Here is a 17,382-nt window from a genome sequence, read left to right on the forward strand (position 1 = left end):
TCCTTGTGGTATGTCAATTATATAAAGGCATGTCAAATTCTACCATTTGTTTGGGTAAAGATTCAGGAAATGACTGAGGTACTTGGATAGTGCTCACTAATAGCATCTAGAAAATATTTGAGTCATATGCAGTCTGTATTCTGAGAATTAATTCTGAAATCCATTTATTTACAAATGAGTTATAACTGGTCAGTTATTTAACTTTTACAAAATCTTTTCTTTGCCAAAATGTACGTTGAGGGAATGGGAACAATGGTAAAACAAAAGTAGTTAATTGCCAGAGGTTACAAAAATCTATTCAATTTGAGCAAAAGCAAACAGATTTTTCGTTTAAAAAATTTTTAATAGCTTTACTGAGACCATTTGCATACCAAAAAATCAACCAACCTAAAGTACACAGTTCAGTGGTTTGTACTATAAACAGAGATATGCAACCATCACCAGTTTTTTAGAATATTTTCCATCACCTCAAAAAGAAATCCTGTACCCTTTAGTGATTATTCTATCTTCCCCATTCTCTAACCCCTACTCCTACCACCCAAACCTCTGAGCAACTACTAATTTACCTTCTATATAGATTTCCTTATTCTAGAATTTCATATGAATGGAATCATATGTGGTATTTGGTGTCTGGCTTTTTTCAATTAGCATAATATCTTTAAGGTTCATCCATGTTTTAACATGTATTACTAGTTCCTTTGTGTGGGCAAATAATTTCATTGCATGGATACCATATGTGTTTATCCATTTGTCAGTCAATAAACATTTTGTTTGTTTCCACCTTTTGACTGTTATGAACAATGCTGCTAAAAGCATTCAGTGTACTAGGTTTTATGTCGGCACATGTTTTCATTTTCCATGGGTATATTTATGTACCTAGGAGATGATTTGCTGGATCATATGGTAACTATATTCAACATTTCGGTGAACTGCCAAATAGTTATCCAAAGCAGCGGCACCATTTTTCAATCTCACCTCTGGTGTATGAGGGTTCTGATTTCTCCACTCTTGTTAACACCTATAATTATATAACTTTTTTATCCTAGCCACCCTAGTGGGTATAAAGAGGTATTTCATTGTGGTTTTTATTTGCATTTTCCTGGTTACTAATTTTGTTTGGCATCTTTTCGTATGATTTTTGACCATTTGTATATCTTGCTTTGGAGAAAGGTCTATATGGATTCTTTGCCCATTTTTTAATTGGGTAATTTGTCTTTTATTCAGTTGTAAGAGTTCTTTCTATATTCTATCCATCGGCCTCTGGGTTATAGGCCCAGCATGCTTCCCCTGCGCCACTCTGCTGGACTCTGTTTATATATTCTAGGTACAAATCCTGTATAAGATACGTGATTGGTAAATATTTTCTATTTTTAAAAAATATTTTATTTATTTAATTTTTAGAGAGGGGAAGAAGGGGAGAAAGAGAGGGAGAGAAACATCAAAGTGCCTTTTGAGTGTCCCCTACTGGGGACCTGGCCTGCAACCCAGGCATGTGCCCTGATTGTGAATCAAACCAGTGACCCTTTGGTTCACAGGCTAATGCTCAATGCACCGAGCCACACCAGCCAGGGCATATTTTCTATTCTGTGGGTTGTCTTTACTTTTTTGATTGTGTCCTGTGAAGTACTAAAGTTTTTAATTTTTATAAAACTCAATGTATCTATTTTTTTCTTGTGTTGCTCTTGATTTTGTTGTCATATCTAACAATTCATTGCCAAATCTAAGGTCAAGATTTATTTACCCCTATTTTTTTCCTATAAGTTTTATAGTTCTAGCTCTTACTCTCAAATCTTTGATCCACTTTCACTTAATTTTTATATATGTTGTGAGGTAAGGATCCAACTTTATTCTTTTGCATATGAATATCCAGTTGTCCTAGCACCATTTGTTGGAAAGACAAATTTATCCCCTGTTGAACGGTCTTATCATCCTTGTCAAAAATCATTATGCAATAGATGTATGGTTTATTTCTGGACTCTTGATTCTATTCCTATTATGCCAGTCTATTCTATTATGCCAGTACTACATGTTTTCATTATCACTGTTTTGTAGTAAGTTTTGAAATTGGGAAGTGTAAGAGTCCTCCAACTTTGTTATTTTTCAAGATTATTTTGGCTATTCTGGGTCCTTTGCAATTTCATTTGAATTTCCTTATTTAGATTTTATCTGTTTATTTTTAGAGAGGGGAAGGAGGGAGAAAGAGAGGGAGAGAAACATCAATGTGTGGTTGCCCCCTCATGTGCCACTCCCCGCCCCCCCCCGCCCCCCTCCCCCGGCTGCATTGTGAAACCGGCTGGCAATCCAGGCATGTGCCCTGACTGGGAATTGAACTGGTGACCGTTTGATTTGCAGGCTGGCACTTTGACCATTACTTATCAAATCTTGTAAGGGAATCGTTTTTTTAAATATACAATATTTTATTATATTTTTTCCATTACCATTCAGTCCCTTTATACCTCCTTCCCCCCAGCAGTCACCACACCGTTGTCCATGTCAATGAGTCCTTTTTCCTTTTTGCTCAATCCCTCTATCCCCTAACCCCTTCACCCCAGCTGTCATCTGTTCTCCATCTATGAGTCTATCTGATTTGCTATTAGTTCAGCTTTTTTGTTAGATTCCACATAAGAGTGAAATCATACGGTATTTGTCTTTCTCAGACTGGCTTATTTCACTTAGCATAATTTTTTCTAGGTCCATCCATACTGTTGCAAAGGGTTAAATTTTCTCCTTTTTTACGGCCAAGAAGAATTCCTTGTGTAAATGTCCCATAGTTGTTTTATCCATTCATCTATTGATGGACAATCGGGCTGCTTCCATACCTTGGCGATTGTAAATAATGCTGCAATGAACATAGGGGTGCTTATGAACATAGGGGAACATAGTGTTTTAGAGTTCCTTTGGATATATTCCCAGAAGTGGGACTGTTAGGTTAAAGGCAGATCCATTTTTAATTATCTGAGGTATCTCCATACTGCTTTGCGCAGTGGCTGCACCAGTCTGCATTCCCACCAATGGTGCAAAAGTTTCCCCTTTCTCCACATGCTCACCAGCACTTGTTTTCTTTATTTATTTGATGATAGTCATTCTGATAGATGTGAGATGGTATCTCATTGTGGTTTTTATTTACATTTATCTGATAATTAGTGACGTTGAGCATCTTTTCATATGTCTATTGGCCCTCTGTATGTCCTCTTTGGAGAGGTGTCTGTTCAGGTCCTTTGCCCATTTTTTAATTGTTTTTTTTTGGGGGGGGTGTTGAGTTTTGTTTAGTATTTTATGAACTTTGGATATTAACAGATGTATTGGTGAATATGTTCTCCCATTCTGTGGGTTGTCTTCTTATTTTGTTGACGATTTCCTTTGCTATACAAAAACTTTTTAGTTTGATGAAGTCCCATTTGTTTGTTTATTTATTTATTTTTTGTTTCCCTTGCCTAGGGAGATATACCCAATAGAAAATTTCTATAAGCAATGTCTGAGACTTTGCTGCCTATGTTTTCTTTGAGGATTTTCATGGTTTCGGGTCTAACATTTAAGTCTTTGATCCATTTTAAATGTATTCTTGTGTGTGGTGTAAGAATGTGGTCTAGTTTCATTTTTCTTTATGTATCTGTCCATATTTCCCAATACCATTTATTGAAAAAGCTATCTTTAGCCCTTTGGATGTGCTTGCTTCCTCTGTTGAATATTAATTGACTATAAAGATGTGGGTTTATTTCTGGGCTCTTTATTCTATTCCATTGATCTATGTGATTGTTTTTATACCAGTACCAGACTGTTTTGATAACTATGGCCTTGCAGTATAGTTTGATATTACATAGTGTGATTCCTCCAATTTCATTCTTTTTCAAGATGGCTATTGCTATGCAGGGCCTTTTGTGGTTCCATATAAATTTTTGTAATATTTGTTCTAGTTCTGTGACTATGTAATTGGAATCCTGATAGGAATTGAGTTGAACCTAAAGATTGCTTTGGATAGTATGTAAATTTTAATGATGTTAATTCATCCTATCCATGAAAATGGTATGTACTTCCATTTATTTGTATCTTCTTTATTTTCTCTCTTCAGTGTCTTATAATTTTCCATATATAGATCTTTTACATTCTTGGTTAGGTTTATTCCTCGTTATTTTTTTTCTTTTTGTAGCTATAGTGAATGGGATGGTTTTCTTAATTTCCCTTTCTGTTAGTTTGTTATTGGCATATAAAAATGCAATTGACTTCTAAATATTAATTTTATGTCCTGCTACTTTGCTGAATTCATTTATCAGTTTTAGTAGTTTCTTGGTGGAATCTTTGGGGTTCTCCTTGTATAGTATCATGCCATCTGCAAATAAAGACAGTTTTACTTCTTCCTTTCCAATTTGGATGCCTTCTGTTTCTTCCCCTATCTGATTGCTGTGGTTAGGACTTCCAGTACTATGTTGAATAAGAGAGGTTAAAGCGGACATTCCCATCTTGCTCCCAATTTTCAGGGGAATGCTTTTAGTTTTTGCCCCTTGAGTATGGTGCCCTTTATTTTGTTTAGATGTGTTCCCTCTATTCCCACTTTGCTGAGAGTTTTTATCATAAATGGATGCAGGATTTTATCAAAAGCCTTTTCTGCATCTACTGAAATAATCATGTGGATTTTATGCTTCATTTTGTTTATGTGAGAAATCACATTTATTAATTTGTGAATGTTGTACCATCCTTGCATTCCCAGACAAATCCCACTTGATCATGGTGTATGATCTTCCTGATGCATTTCTGTATTTGGTTTGCTAATATTTTGTTGAGGTATTTAGCATCTAAGTTCATCAGGGATATTGACCTATAATTTTCTTCCTTTGTAGTTTCTTTATCTGGTTTTGGGATTAGGATAATACTGGCCTTGTAAAATGAGTTTGGGAGGCTTCCCTCCTCTTGAATTTTATGAAGTAATTTGAGGAGAGGTGTTAGTTCTTTTCAGAATGTTTGGTAAAATTCACCTGTGAAGCCATCTGCTCCAGTGCTTTTGTTTGTTGGGAGTTGTTTGCTTACTGCTTCAATTTCACTAGGTGTAATCTGCCTGTTCAGATTCTCTGATTCTTCCTGATTTATTTTTTGGAAGATTGTATGTTTCCAGGAATCTATCCATTTCTTGCAGGTTGTCCAGTTTGTTGGCATATAATTGTTCATAAGATTTTCTTACAATCCTATGTATTTGGTGTCAGTTGTTATTTCTCCTTTTCATTTCTGATTTTATTTATTTGGGACCTTTCTCTTTTTTTCTTCATGAGCCTGGTTAAAAGTTTGTCCAGATCATTTATCTTTTCAAGGAACCAGCTCTTGGATTCATTGATCTTTTTATTATTTTTTTAGACTCTATTTCATTTATTTCTGTCCTGATCTTAATTATTTCCTTCCTTTTGCTCACATTGGCCTTTGTTTGTTGTTCCTTTTAAGTTCCTTTAAGTGTGAAGTTAGATTGTTTATTTGAGCTGTTTCTTTTTTTTCTTTCTGTGATAGGCCTGAAATGCTATTAGTTTCCTTCTTAGGATTGTTTTCCCAATGTCTCACATATTCTGGGTTGTTGTGTCATTTTCATTTGTTTCAAAGTATCTTTGATTTCTGCCTTGATCTCATTGTTGACCCATTCATTGTTTAATAACGTTATTTAGCTTCCTTGTCTTTGCATGTTCTTCAGTGTTCTTGTGATTAATTTCTAGGTTCCCAGCTTTGTGGTCAGAGGAGATGCTTGATATGATTTCAGATTTTTTAAATTTATTGAGACTTGTTTTGTGTCCTAGCATGTGGTCTATCTTCTGCTGCTTTGGGGTGGATTACTCGGAAGATATTGATTAAATCCATTTGATCTAGTATGTTATTTAAAGCCGCAATCTCCTTGTTGATTTTCTGCCTGGAAGATCTATCCATTAAAGTCAATGGGGTGTTAAAATCCCCAACTATGACTGTATTTCTGTCGGTCTCTCCTTTTATGTCCATCAATATTTGCATTAACTTACTTAGGTGCTCCTATGTTGGATGTGTAAATGTTTACTAGGGTTATATCCTCTTGTTGGATTGTTCCCTTTATCATTATATAGTATCGTTTGATTCTTACTATAGCCTTGGCTTTAAAGTCTATTTTGTCAGAAATAGGTATTACTACCATGGCTTTTTTTTCTTTTCCATTTGCATGAGATATGTTTTACCACCCCTCTACTTTTGTCTGTGTGTTCCTTTTGATCTGAGATGGGTCCCTTAGGGGCAGCATATATATGGTTCTTACTTACTTATCCATTCAGCTACCCTATGCATGTCTTTTGGTTGGAGCATTTAAGCCATTTACATATAAGGTGATTATTTGATAGTACATATGTGGTGCCATTTTATTGTTAGACTATATTCCTCTTTTTTTTTTTCCTTTCTCTTCTTCTTAAAGCAAGCCCTTTAACATTTGTTGCACTATTGTTTTGGTGTTAACAAATTCCTGTAGCTTTTTCTTGTCTGGGAAACTCCTTATTTCTTCTTCAGTTTTAAATGATAGCCTTGCTAGGTAAAGTAGCCTTGGTTGTAGGTCCTTTTCATCATCTTGAATATTTCACGCTGCTCCCTTTTGGCCTGAAGTGTTTCTGATAAGTAATCAGATGGCAGTCTAATGGGTGCTTCCTTGTAGGTAACTACCTGCTTTTCTCTTGTGGCTGTTATGATTCTCTCCTTATCTTTAAGCCTTGTCATTTTAATTATGATGTGTCCTGGTTGTGGGCCTCTTTGGATCCAACTTGTTTGGGACTCTCTGAGCTTCCTGGACTTGTGTAACTTTTTCCTTCACCAGATTAGGGAAGTTTACAGTTATTATTTCTTCAGATAGGCTCTCTCTCTTCTCCTTCTGACATTCCCATGATGCAGATGTTGTTATATTTCATGCTAAGTTGTTTCTTAAACTCTCATTTTTTAAAATTCTTTTTACTTTTTGCTGCTCTGCCTGTTTTTTTCTACCTTGCTCCCAAAATATTGGTTTGATCCTCTGCTTCATCTAGCCTACTGTTTATTCCTTCCAGTATATTATTTATCTCAGATATTGCATTTTTTGTTTCTTATACTTTATGATTTCTATGTCTTTTTTGTTGCTGTTGAGTGTCCTTATAATCATTACTCTAAATATCTGATGAGTTGCTTACTTCCATTTCATCTAATTCTTTTGGAAAATTCTCTCATTCTTTCATTTGCAGTGTATTTCTTTGTCTTCCCATTTTGGCTGCTTCTTTTTAATTTCCAACTTACTTGTTAAAGTAATCAGCCATTAAACTGATCAGCTGTTAATCTAATCTATCTGTAATGTGAAATCTGGATTAAGCACCATAGGGTGGGGCAGAATTATTCCTTTGAGTAGGCTATTGCTTCCCCTCAGGCTGATGCCATTCAGAGAGGAGTGCTCTACCTGAGAGAGATGGCTCCTCCAGTCTGGAGAATGACTCAGCATAGGGATCCTGGTGGCTGTTCCCTTAGTTCTCTCCCCAGAGCCACCAATCCCAGACTCTCCTCAAGTGTCTCTAGTCCACTCTGTCTTCCCTTTGTCAGCACTCAGGGTAAGTGGCTGTAAACGAAATTTTGTGTGTTGGACCTTTAAAAGGCTTTCTGCATCTCTAGCTGTCTCTTCCCGGCAGACAGAGCCCCTGCTGCGTTTCAAAGCTGGATGTTACCTGGGTTCCTTTATGGCTCTGGTGCTGTATGCTGAGGAGCCCAGCTTGGGGTTTGGATGCCATACTTCTCAGGAACAACCCCTTGGCCACTGAAATATCCCTCAGGCACTTCAGCTGCCACCCATGGGAGCCCAGCCAGCCCTTTTGCATCTCCTCCACACTCCCTACCAGTCACATTGTGCTGAACTGTTTTATTCTGTCTGTCTGTAGTTGTAAGGCTTCTCTCCAGCTACTTTTCAATTGGTTATTCAAGATGATTTCTCTACAATTTAGTTGTATTTCCAGATTAGTCCTGGGAGGAGGTTAGTGTAGTTTTAACTTACAGCTTCCGCTATCTGGGATCCTGGGAATAATTTTAATACTATTAAAGAATAGTGTTAGGAAGTTTGTTTAAAATAGAGTCTTGGAGCTTTAGGTTGAGATCTGGGAGTCATGTTTTTATGAATTTCAATGTCAATTTTTTTTTCCAACATCTCTTAAAAAGGATTAGGATTCCTAGGCAGAAAGTAGGAGCAAGACTTACACTTCCAGTTCCTGAGAGGAATGAACATGCAGAGCAAATGAGAGAAAGACATTGTGTTCCATTAGTGACTACTGAGAAAGGATCAAGAGGACACAGGAATTTGGGTTAACAGAACAGTTTTGGGAAAACTGAGGGAAAAGCACAACTAAAAGATAAGGAGTAGAGCCCTATCTATACCCTTCCATAAAAATTACCAATGCAAGGCTTAAAGGATAACTAGAAGATGCTTAATTCATTGCTTATTTAATTGAATTAAAAGGTAAGCTATATTTTGTGTCGGTTACATGTTCACCTTGGAAAAGAAATGAGCCTTTCACAGAGTCAGAGGAGAATACTAGAGCCAAGAGCATCTCCAGACTTCTACTTGTACAGTAGGGAAAAAAAGACAACCCTTTCTGAGCAACAAGAAGGAGTCACATTTTTTTGAATAACGGTCACTCAAAATTAAATAATGAAGGTGTGAAAAAATACTTTAACTTTGTTTCATCAACAAAATATGAGTTCAAGTCTGAAAATGGATTATTTTTCTTTAATTTACACACCCAAAACTCTGGTTACATAAGAGTTTTACTGAGAATTCTATATTTTCTTTTTTATTTATTGTTAAGTTACAGTTGTCCCACCTTTTTAAAGTATATTGTCAAACATCAAAATTTTGCTATCAAAGATATATTAGTGCCTCATATTGTTTTCTGTTTCCGATTGGAATTAATAAGCTACTGCTTGTTCTAACTTTTAAAATCTCATAAGAATTAGGTAATATATGGCTTTAAAAAAGAACCTGTAAAGCTCATGTTATAGGAAGTATATTTGAATTCCTTTTGGCAATGAGCAGTAATTTAGGTTAAGTCCCTTAACCTCGGCAGACCCAAATTTCTGTAAGTGTAAAATAGTGTCTTGGCCTAAAATTTAGGTCCATATGAAGTCTTTTCCAAATTGAATCTTCTTAACTGATTGAAACTAATAATTCCACTTACATTCAGAATCAAAATACCATCTCTCCTTGTTGGTTTAAAAATAATTGTTTCAAAGGAGAATCACATTAAGGTGAAAAATGACTATTGTTTGGCCTAGTACTTTCCAGAGTCCCTCATAAGTACACTGTTCATATACTTTACCTTGTTCCTCTAACTTTTCCTTAAATTTTATACGTGGGTATGTAACTTGATCTCATCAAGAGAGGATAGGTAAGTTTATAAAATTAAATGTTATGGAATGAAAATGTTGTGAAAAATACTGGCTTAGGATACAATTTAGCAAAAGGGCATTAATGGTTATTTTTTATTTTATTTATGATTAAATAAGATTAATTTATCTATTTATTCTTAGAGAGAGAGGGAAAAAGAGGGGGACAGAAACATCAGGGGACCTGACCTGCAACCCAGTCATGTGTCCTGACTGGGAATCTAACCAGAGAGCAACTCTTTGGTTCACAGGCCAGTGCTCAATCCACTGAGCCGTACCAGCCAGGGCCATCAACGGTTATTTTTCATGTGTTTTCCAGTAAATGTATCTTTGCTATAGGAAAGAAAAGTTTATAGGCCAGAGGAAACCCATTTTTTTGTGTTCTTATCTGGCCTATGTCCTTCACATTCTGCATATAAGGTCACATGCTAGTTTTCATGACTAATTTTAAAGATTTTTAAGTTAATATTCAATTTGATTACCAAAATTTTAAGAGATGAATTTCAAATTGCATTTAGGATTGTTGGTGGAATTAGCATTAGAGGAGTGGTCATTTACAATGCCTTGATGAGGAGATGACTGCTCTCATGAAACTTAAATGCCGGTGAATGCACAATGACCAATGGAGGGATATGGGGCATCACATCATTTATTTAAAGTGTTTAAAATATGAAAGGTTTAATCAATCATATTGGTATATGCAAATTTTAAAGCCTCTGCTTGTCATACACTCTTGTTTAGTGGGCTGAAGGATGAAGTGTAAGGACTTTTTTCTTGCTCTGTGCAAGTTTGGAGAGGCATTGTAATATAGCAGAATGGACTGAGCGGGTCAGAGTCCTGGATTGCAGTCATACTTCAGTTACTAGTCCTGCATTTTATAATTTGTAAGATAGGGGTAATAATATCTGACTTTCAAGTTGTATAACCGAGGAAAGCACTTTGAAAGCATAAAATATGACTATAAAATTACAAGGTATTATAATTGTGGGCAATGAAAATTTAGGTTATGACACTGAAAAAATATGCTGTTCTATTTTTTTCCTTTTTGGTGCACTTTTCTAGGTGAATGTGCCTCTTAGGAGCAATTGTCTGGGAGTGTCTGGGATAAGCTTGGGCTGCATAGGCAGATTGTGTTCCCTGAAGGTCATGCTCCCCGAAAGACTCAGAGCAGCTCAGCCAGCACGTCCAGAGTATGAAGCATGAAGTACATTTATTCTGCAAAAATGACAAGTAAATATAAGAAAAAAAATTTAAGGATTCTATTGTTTTAAATAAGTACAACAAAATCAATGAAAACTAAAATCATATTCAGAGTAACGCATGCCACCATTTTTCATAGATCTCACAGCACTTTGAAAAAGATATTTAAATGTTGATTTGAATTGTTCAGACATTTTAACTATATAGAACAATTATTAAAAATGATGATGCCACAGAATAAAAAAATAAAATCTATGACAGAAATTGGGGCAAAATATACTATACATAAAGATATCTGAATCTTTGAATTGAAAATGAGAAAATGGAAAGGTGCCAAGTTATTCCACAGTATTACTTGAACCCCCTGAAAAATATATCAATTTCTGATAGCCTCTGAGTTGTCAGCAGTTACGTTCTAAGAGTCCTGTAATGGTGGATAATGGGATTTATTAAAATTTCAAAGAGTTATGATAATCATACAAAAATTACTAGAATTATGCTGTCTTTGTACCAAAACGCATCAAGTATTAAGGTTATATAATGACTACATTTTTAATAGAAGGTAGCTAGGATTTTTAAGATTTACCTTTTTTTTCCTGCATACAGAAGGAACATCAAACAATATTCTATCTGTAATCTTGCCTCCACCTAATGCCATGTAAGCTCACAAAGGCAAGAAATTTACTTAAGGAAAAACATTCTGCTGTTGTGAATTTGTTTTAAAGAATAAAGGGTTTCTTTCCTTCCTGATATTTTTTCTTTTTCAGTTATTGTTGAACATACAATATTAGTTTCAGGTGTACAAAATAGTGATTAGACATATATACCTTGTGAAGTGCTCATCCCAATAAGTGATAGTTTTTACAAACGTATAAATACACTTTGGGAAGACCCTTCACTGTTATCTTTACTTGGAGATTTATTTTTTGCCCTATGCCAGGTGTAGCAAGTGACTGTCTCATGGATACTTGTTGATTAATTTTTTGAACTTGTCTTTTGAGGGATAAGGTAAGGACAAAAATGTAATTCATATTTGGCTGTAGTTATCAGTGCAACATGGCAGCAATATCTCATAAGACCAGAAGATGGTGGTGTTGTCCATAAAAGCAGACCATTTCAATGTTTTTCTGCATTGTTGAAACTATTTTAAAGCTCTGTATTTTCAAAGTTCACACAGGATTTAATTTTTTTAAATAGCAATTTGGGGAGATGCTTTTCCATGTTTTTAATCAAAGGTTTTATAGATCTATCCTAGATCTATCCTTCCTATTTATATCATATATGGAATTAGACCTTTTCTTCTCAGGGCTTCGGCACTCATAGATAGTGCATTTTTATAGATGGTATTATGAATCCATAACTAAGTGATGTTACTTTAGGGGTTGTTTTGTATCTCTTGCAGTGAAATTATAATAAGGTGCCCAGGGAGAAGCCTTTTTCTCCCTCTTTCAATTTCTTACCCTTCTTTTATATCTTTTTGCTTTTCTTTCTTCTCCTAAGTCCTGCTGTACAGATTGTGATATCTTAAGAAGCATAAATAATAGACCATTGTAATTTCTACTGCAAGATGCAATTGTTGAGTGTGCTATATCTAGTATTGCACATAAAACTGTCTTTAAAAGATTTATTGGTACTCAACTTTGAGTAAATTTCTTACTTGGTTGATGCTTTCAACTTTGTAAGGTTCTCACACAGGACTTACCTCAGAGTGGACTGTTGGCAATTAAACTCATCTATCAACGAATGATTGTTTTACCTAAGAAGCATGTTTTATTGCATAATTAAGTTCAGCAAGCCCAGGGAGTATTTTATTCCATGGCTAATTGCCCTCAGTTCAATTTTACCACTGTGATTTCACTTCCACATCGTATGAACAGACTGGGTTAACTGGCCTATCATGACTGGTCATTGCACACGTTATTATGTTAGTGAGGAGTTGTACAAACATGACATAATGAATCTGGAAGGAGGCTGATACTGACGTTTGTAAATTATTTACAACATGCTTATATCCCATGAAGTCAGTAAGCAAAACCCATAAAACCCCTGTCCTTATGGAGCTTACATTGATTGAAGTTGGGAGTGGAGAAGAAGGTATTCAATAAACAAGACATCGAAGTAAATTATATGGTTTGTTGGTGGTGATAGCTATCCCCCCAAAAGAGCAAGGTACAGGGATGAGGACGCAGCGAGGCCTGGGCAGTACGGAACTGGCTGGTCAGAAGAAATCGCCCCAAAGCTTAAGGGAGGCGCTTGGGACCAGCACTCAGCGGGAAGCCCTGGGCTGGTCCTGCAGAGGGCTGGGATAGCCTGAGGTCGGGAGGTTTAACAGACTTTACTTTTCTTAGGAATTCACTCCAGGCTGGGTTTGAATTCCTAATTACACTTTCAGCACGCCACCTCCGAGGGGACTCAGTGCCATGGACCTCCCCGCTTTGTTGGGTGGTGACGCGTGAATGCCGTCAACACCACAGCGCTACGCAGGCCTTAACTGCCGGTGGTGAGCACCACTGGAGAAGAGGCTCCGCATCCCCGGCAAAGAGCACGCAGCCTGCGCGGGGCGGGGCTGGCAGACGTCATCGCGGCACTGGACTGGAGGCAGTGGCCCAGCCCGTACTGTCGTCGCCGCTCACTGGGGCAGACGTCCTCGCCTAGCTCCCTGCCTGATCCTGATTATCCTCGGCAGCACGGCTGTGTGGGGTGGGGCTGTTCCGGGGATGAGGAGGCGGTGGCGGTGGCGCACTAAGACGATGCTCTGGAGCTGAAGAGACGCCAGCACAGGGCTCCGCAGCTGAGCGCTGCGCTGACCTGCGGAATGGCTCAGCGGGCCAGCCCGGTGGGTGGCGGGGAGCTGCGGGCGGAGGCAGCCGACGGAGAGGGACCTCGGGTGCCCGGGGAGGCCGCTGGGGGCTCGCAGGACGAGCTGAGCCTGGAGGAGATCCTGCTGCTCTACAACCAGCCGATCAACGAGGAGCAGGCGTGGGCTGTGTGCTACCAGTGCTGCGGCTCCCTACGCTCCGCTGTTACCAGCAGCAGCCAGCCTCGCCGTCGTGTACGCTCGGCCGCTCAGATCCGCGTCTGGAGAGACGGCGCCGTCACCCTGGCGGCCCCAGCCAGCGACACCGAAGAGCGCACTCCCGCTGCTGGTGAGGCGTCCTCCGGTGGACCACTGCTCCCATCTCGTATTCCCCTCGCAGTCCTGGGACCCTGCCCTTCTGCCAGGCGAACTCCCATATCCTACGGGAGGGCCCCTACCTCGGTTTAATTTTTCAAGCGGGGTTTCCAGGTCCTGCCCTTCACCGAACCTCCCATCTCCCGCGGGAGGACCCCCACCGCAGCCCATTTCCCCTCCCTGCCCTCCACTTGCGCCAGGCCTTCCCGCCCTGGCTCCCCTTCCCCCCACTTCTCGCGGGAGACCCAAGCCTGGAGCCCACGGGGAGGGCAGTGCTTACACTGTGGCGGAGCTGGGACCCACGTAGGTCAGAGAACAGGGTGGGGGTAGGCAGCGGCACAAAGGGGCTGTGAGGAGGGTGACCGACTGGGTCTAGGCGTGCTTGGGCCTGCGCCCCCCTGCAAGGCCGCGGACCTGCAGAGGGTGCTGGTGATCATACATACAGACTGTCGAAGGACAGTTGCCCACGCCTTGATATCCCTTTGATAAGCTGTGAGTGCTTATTTACTTGTGGTTGTGTTTGTGATGTGGTAGATGCTGTAAAAGACTCACGTTAGAATTTGTCAAGGATAGTTAATTCTGGTGTCAGGAAAATTAAACCTTTTGGAATGGCCAACTAATAGTATTTTTTAAAAAATGGCAACAATATTCTTTCGGTTTGCAAATATAAAGAAATCTGAGCCGTGAGAATTATGCTCTTTTGGGGGATGCTGATTTTTATAGTATGTGAAAGTTATAAGTTAACTGTATATGGAAATTTGTTTTGATGAAAAAACAGGCTTGTAAAATGAAAAGTTGTCAGGATATCAGATAAATAGGTAAAATGGATTTTAGGTCATTGTCTAATGTAAATTCTTCCAGATTATCACCTACACATCAACATATAGGTGGGGCTTACCCACATATTTATTGATGGTGGGGGGTTTGATAATAGGTTTCTCCTACCAGTTTTTATCTAATTCAGTCTTTTGAGAGCCAATTCTTAAAAACAAAAATAATCCATCTTCACTTTTAGGAAGTTGATGCTAAGTGTCAAAATAAAATACTTAAGGCGAAAGAAGTAATTCAGAACTAATCTGTAAAATGACATTTAATGAGGAAAGGCAAAGGGCGAAAAATTGGGACACCTGTAATAGAATAAACAAGAATAAAAAATTTTATAAAGACAATCCTCATCTAAGTTGATTAAATAAGGAAGATGATGATTATGTTGTCAGTTCTTTCAATTCCACCAGAACACTTACTATTTTTAATGTTAGGTAAACAAATTTTATAATTTTTATTTAAAGTAAGTCTTTATGATTCTCTTGAAATTTGTAAACCCCTTTTAGTTTACTTGATGTGTTTATTACATTGAGACTTGGACTTTATGTTAGTGCAGAACACTTGTGGTTATAATTTATTTACAATGTATTGATACGGTATGGAAAGAGACACTTATAAAATAGAGCAAAGCCTTCCCTTGAGATCTAGTGTTTCAAGGGGAAGGCGGTGATGTGCAGCCTGCTGCTAGATGCAGTATTGGTAGTGGTGATTTCAGGAACAAAACCAGTTTACATTTTCTTTTGAACTTAATCCTTGAAGAGAGTAGTTTAATTTATGTTTGTGGACTTACTAGTAGTTTAGTTGCCAAAGACTTGGATTCTGGTGGTAGTTTTTTTTTAATCAGAACCTTATGTTGAAAAAAAGTTTTTTTGCATCATTAATATGAATGAAAATATGTTGACTTCAATGTAATATACTATCTTTATGGGGAGAATAGTAAGTTATTTTTTGCGCCAGCAATAATAGCTGTGTAATACATCCTCTTCCTCCTTAGTTCACCTGATGACCTCTGTTACCAATTGTGGAAAGAACCGGATCAAAGTTGTTACAGTCTTCAGCATTTTAGGGTTGATTGATTTAAAATTTGAGATATTCATACAAAAATATTGTTTGTATTAGTTTATTTCCTCCTAGGATTTCAGAGTAGTTGCATGGCTATGGAAGGCACAATATCTTCTGAACACTTGATCCTGATTCTTAAAAATACTGTTTTATTTGGCCTATGCACACTTGCATAAATTCTGTTTTTAAGGAAAAATGGTAATTGTGACACCTCTATTCTTTTCTTTTTCATTATAAGGTGTTTAACATGATTGATCACATGTTGTTGGCAATCAAAAGCATTTATATTTTACATACTAATCTACTAAATGGAGGTTTAGGGAAATTGGTTAACTTGCTCAAATTCATACTGTTACCTCTTTGAATCAAATCCAGGTCTTTGGACCTCTATAACAAAACCTCTATACTTTGTAATATTGTGAAATGGAACAGATTTAGTTTGCGTTGGGATCATGATTTCTCCCCTTCCTAGCTGAATGACCTTGAGTTCAGCCTTATCATTTGAAAATGAGATCACGTTCTTCATGGGATAGAGGTTTCCATGAGAAGATATATATACAGTGATGAATACATGGCTTGGTATGTAGCAGGTACTCAGTAAGTTTTAGTTCCTGTCCTCTAATCTTGTGTTCCTTCATACCATCATTGTGCCTCTGGTCCAGCTGTTTGGGACAAATAGGTAGGTCAAGATTTCTCAGCCTTGGCACTATTGACATTTTTGACTGAATAATTCTTTGTTGTAGGGGCTGTCCTGTGCCTGCACAGGATGTTTAGAAGAATCCCTTGTCTCTACCTAGTACATACCAGTAACCATTTACCCCCCCCCCCCTTTCTAAACGTAGCAATAAAAACATTCTTCAGACAAGGCCAAATGTGCCTGGTGGCAAAATAATCCCCTGTTGTAAACCACTGGTCTAGCAGACACGTGATGGGTGGTGCTCAGGATTGTGTTCAGTGTGGAGAAACTGGATCCTCTCCGTCATCCTCAAGCCAGTGAATATTTCAGCTGGCTGCCAATTGCTCTCTCTGCTGTTGAGTTGAATGAATGAGTAGTATTGATTCTTATGACTATCAGCAGCATAACTCCATTTCATCCCACAGAAAGAAATAGTACCTCAAATAGTTTCTGGGCTTGTTTTGAGATTAATGTAGTAGTAATTGATTTTAGTTCTTGTTTACTTTTAACATTATTGATACATCCAGAATATCCATATTCAGTTTGAATTTAAGACATTAGAAATACATTATAAGAAAAAAATAGAAAAAAGATGAAAGGTGTGGGAGGCATGGAAATGAGACCAATATTGGAAGAAAACAATGAAGAATGAGTAATTTTATTTAGCATTCAGATTCAGTGTAGAGCCCTATACTAACATGGCCATGAAAGCAGTGTGATACAGGTCTAAGGACATAAATTAAAGAAAAAGGAAAAGTTAGTTCTTTAGGGGATATCTTAAGAGTAAAAAGGATTAAATTATGCATTAGGATTTGCAACAGACAGTATGTTTTGTGAAGTGTTTCTGTGATGACGGGGGTATGTTGTTGCTTACAATCAAGATGGCTTATGATTCTTCTGAGGTAGCTTTACTTAAAATTTTATTTCCCCATTGTTTATGTACTCTTAGTCATACAGCCTTATTGTTTGGTAAAAGGGTATTATATTCAGGTTTTCACAGAAGTGAAGTTTACACTTTTACATCATTACGAATGAGTTAAAGACATTCAGACTCTTAAAATACAACTGCTTG

The 17,382-nt window shown here is 37.8% G+C and overlaps 1 protein-coding gene across 4 annotated transcripts in view; it reads left to right on the top strand.

Moving 5' to 3' along the window:
• Positions 1–13,160: 13,160 nt before the first annotated feature.
• The window catches only part of SPIRE1 (spire type actin nucleation factor 1), a 267,545-nt gene continuing 263,323 nt past the window's right edge, over positions 13,161–17,382 (top strand). For 2 of the 4 annotated variants that reach the window (XM_045187678.3, XM_024580563.4), the window contains exon 1: positions 13,162–13,721. In XM_045187678.3, coding sequence (XP_045043613.2) covers positions 13,391–13,721 — 331 coding nt within the window. In that variant the 5' untranslated portion in view covers positions 13,162–13,390. Of the gene's footprint in view, positions 13,722–17,382 lie in introns of all 4 variants that reach the window. The other 2 variants (XM_045187677.3, XM_024580564.4) reach the window with 2 other exon arrangements.

Source organism: Desmodus rotundus, chromosome 10 (assembly GCF_022682495.2).
Source record: "Desmodus rotundus isolate HL8 chromosome 10, HLdesRot8A.1, whole genome shotgun sequence".
Lineage (NCBI taxonomy): Eukaryota > Metazoa > Chordata > Mammalia > Chiroptera > Phyllostomidae > Desmodus > Desmodus rotundus.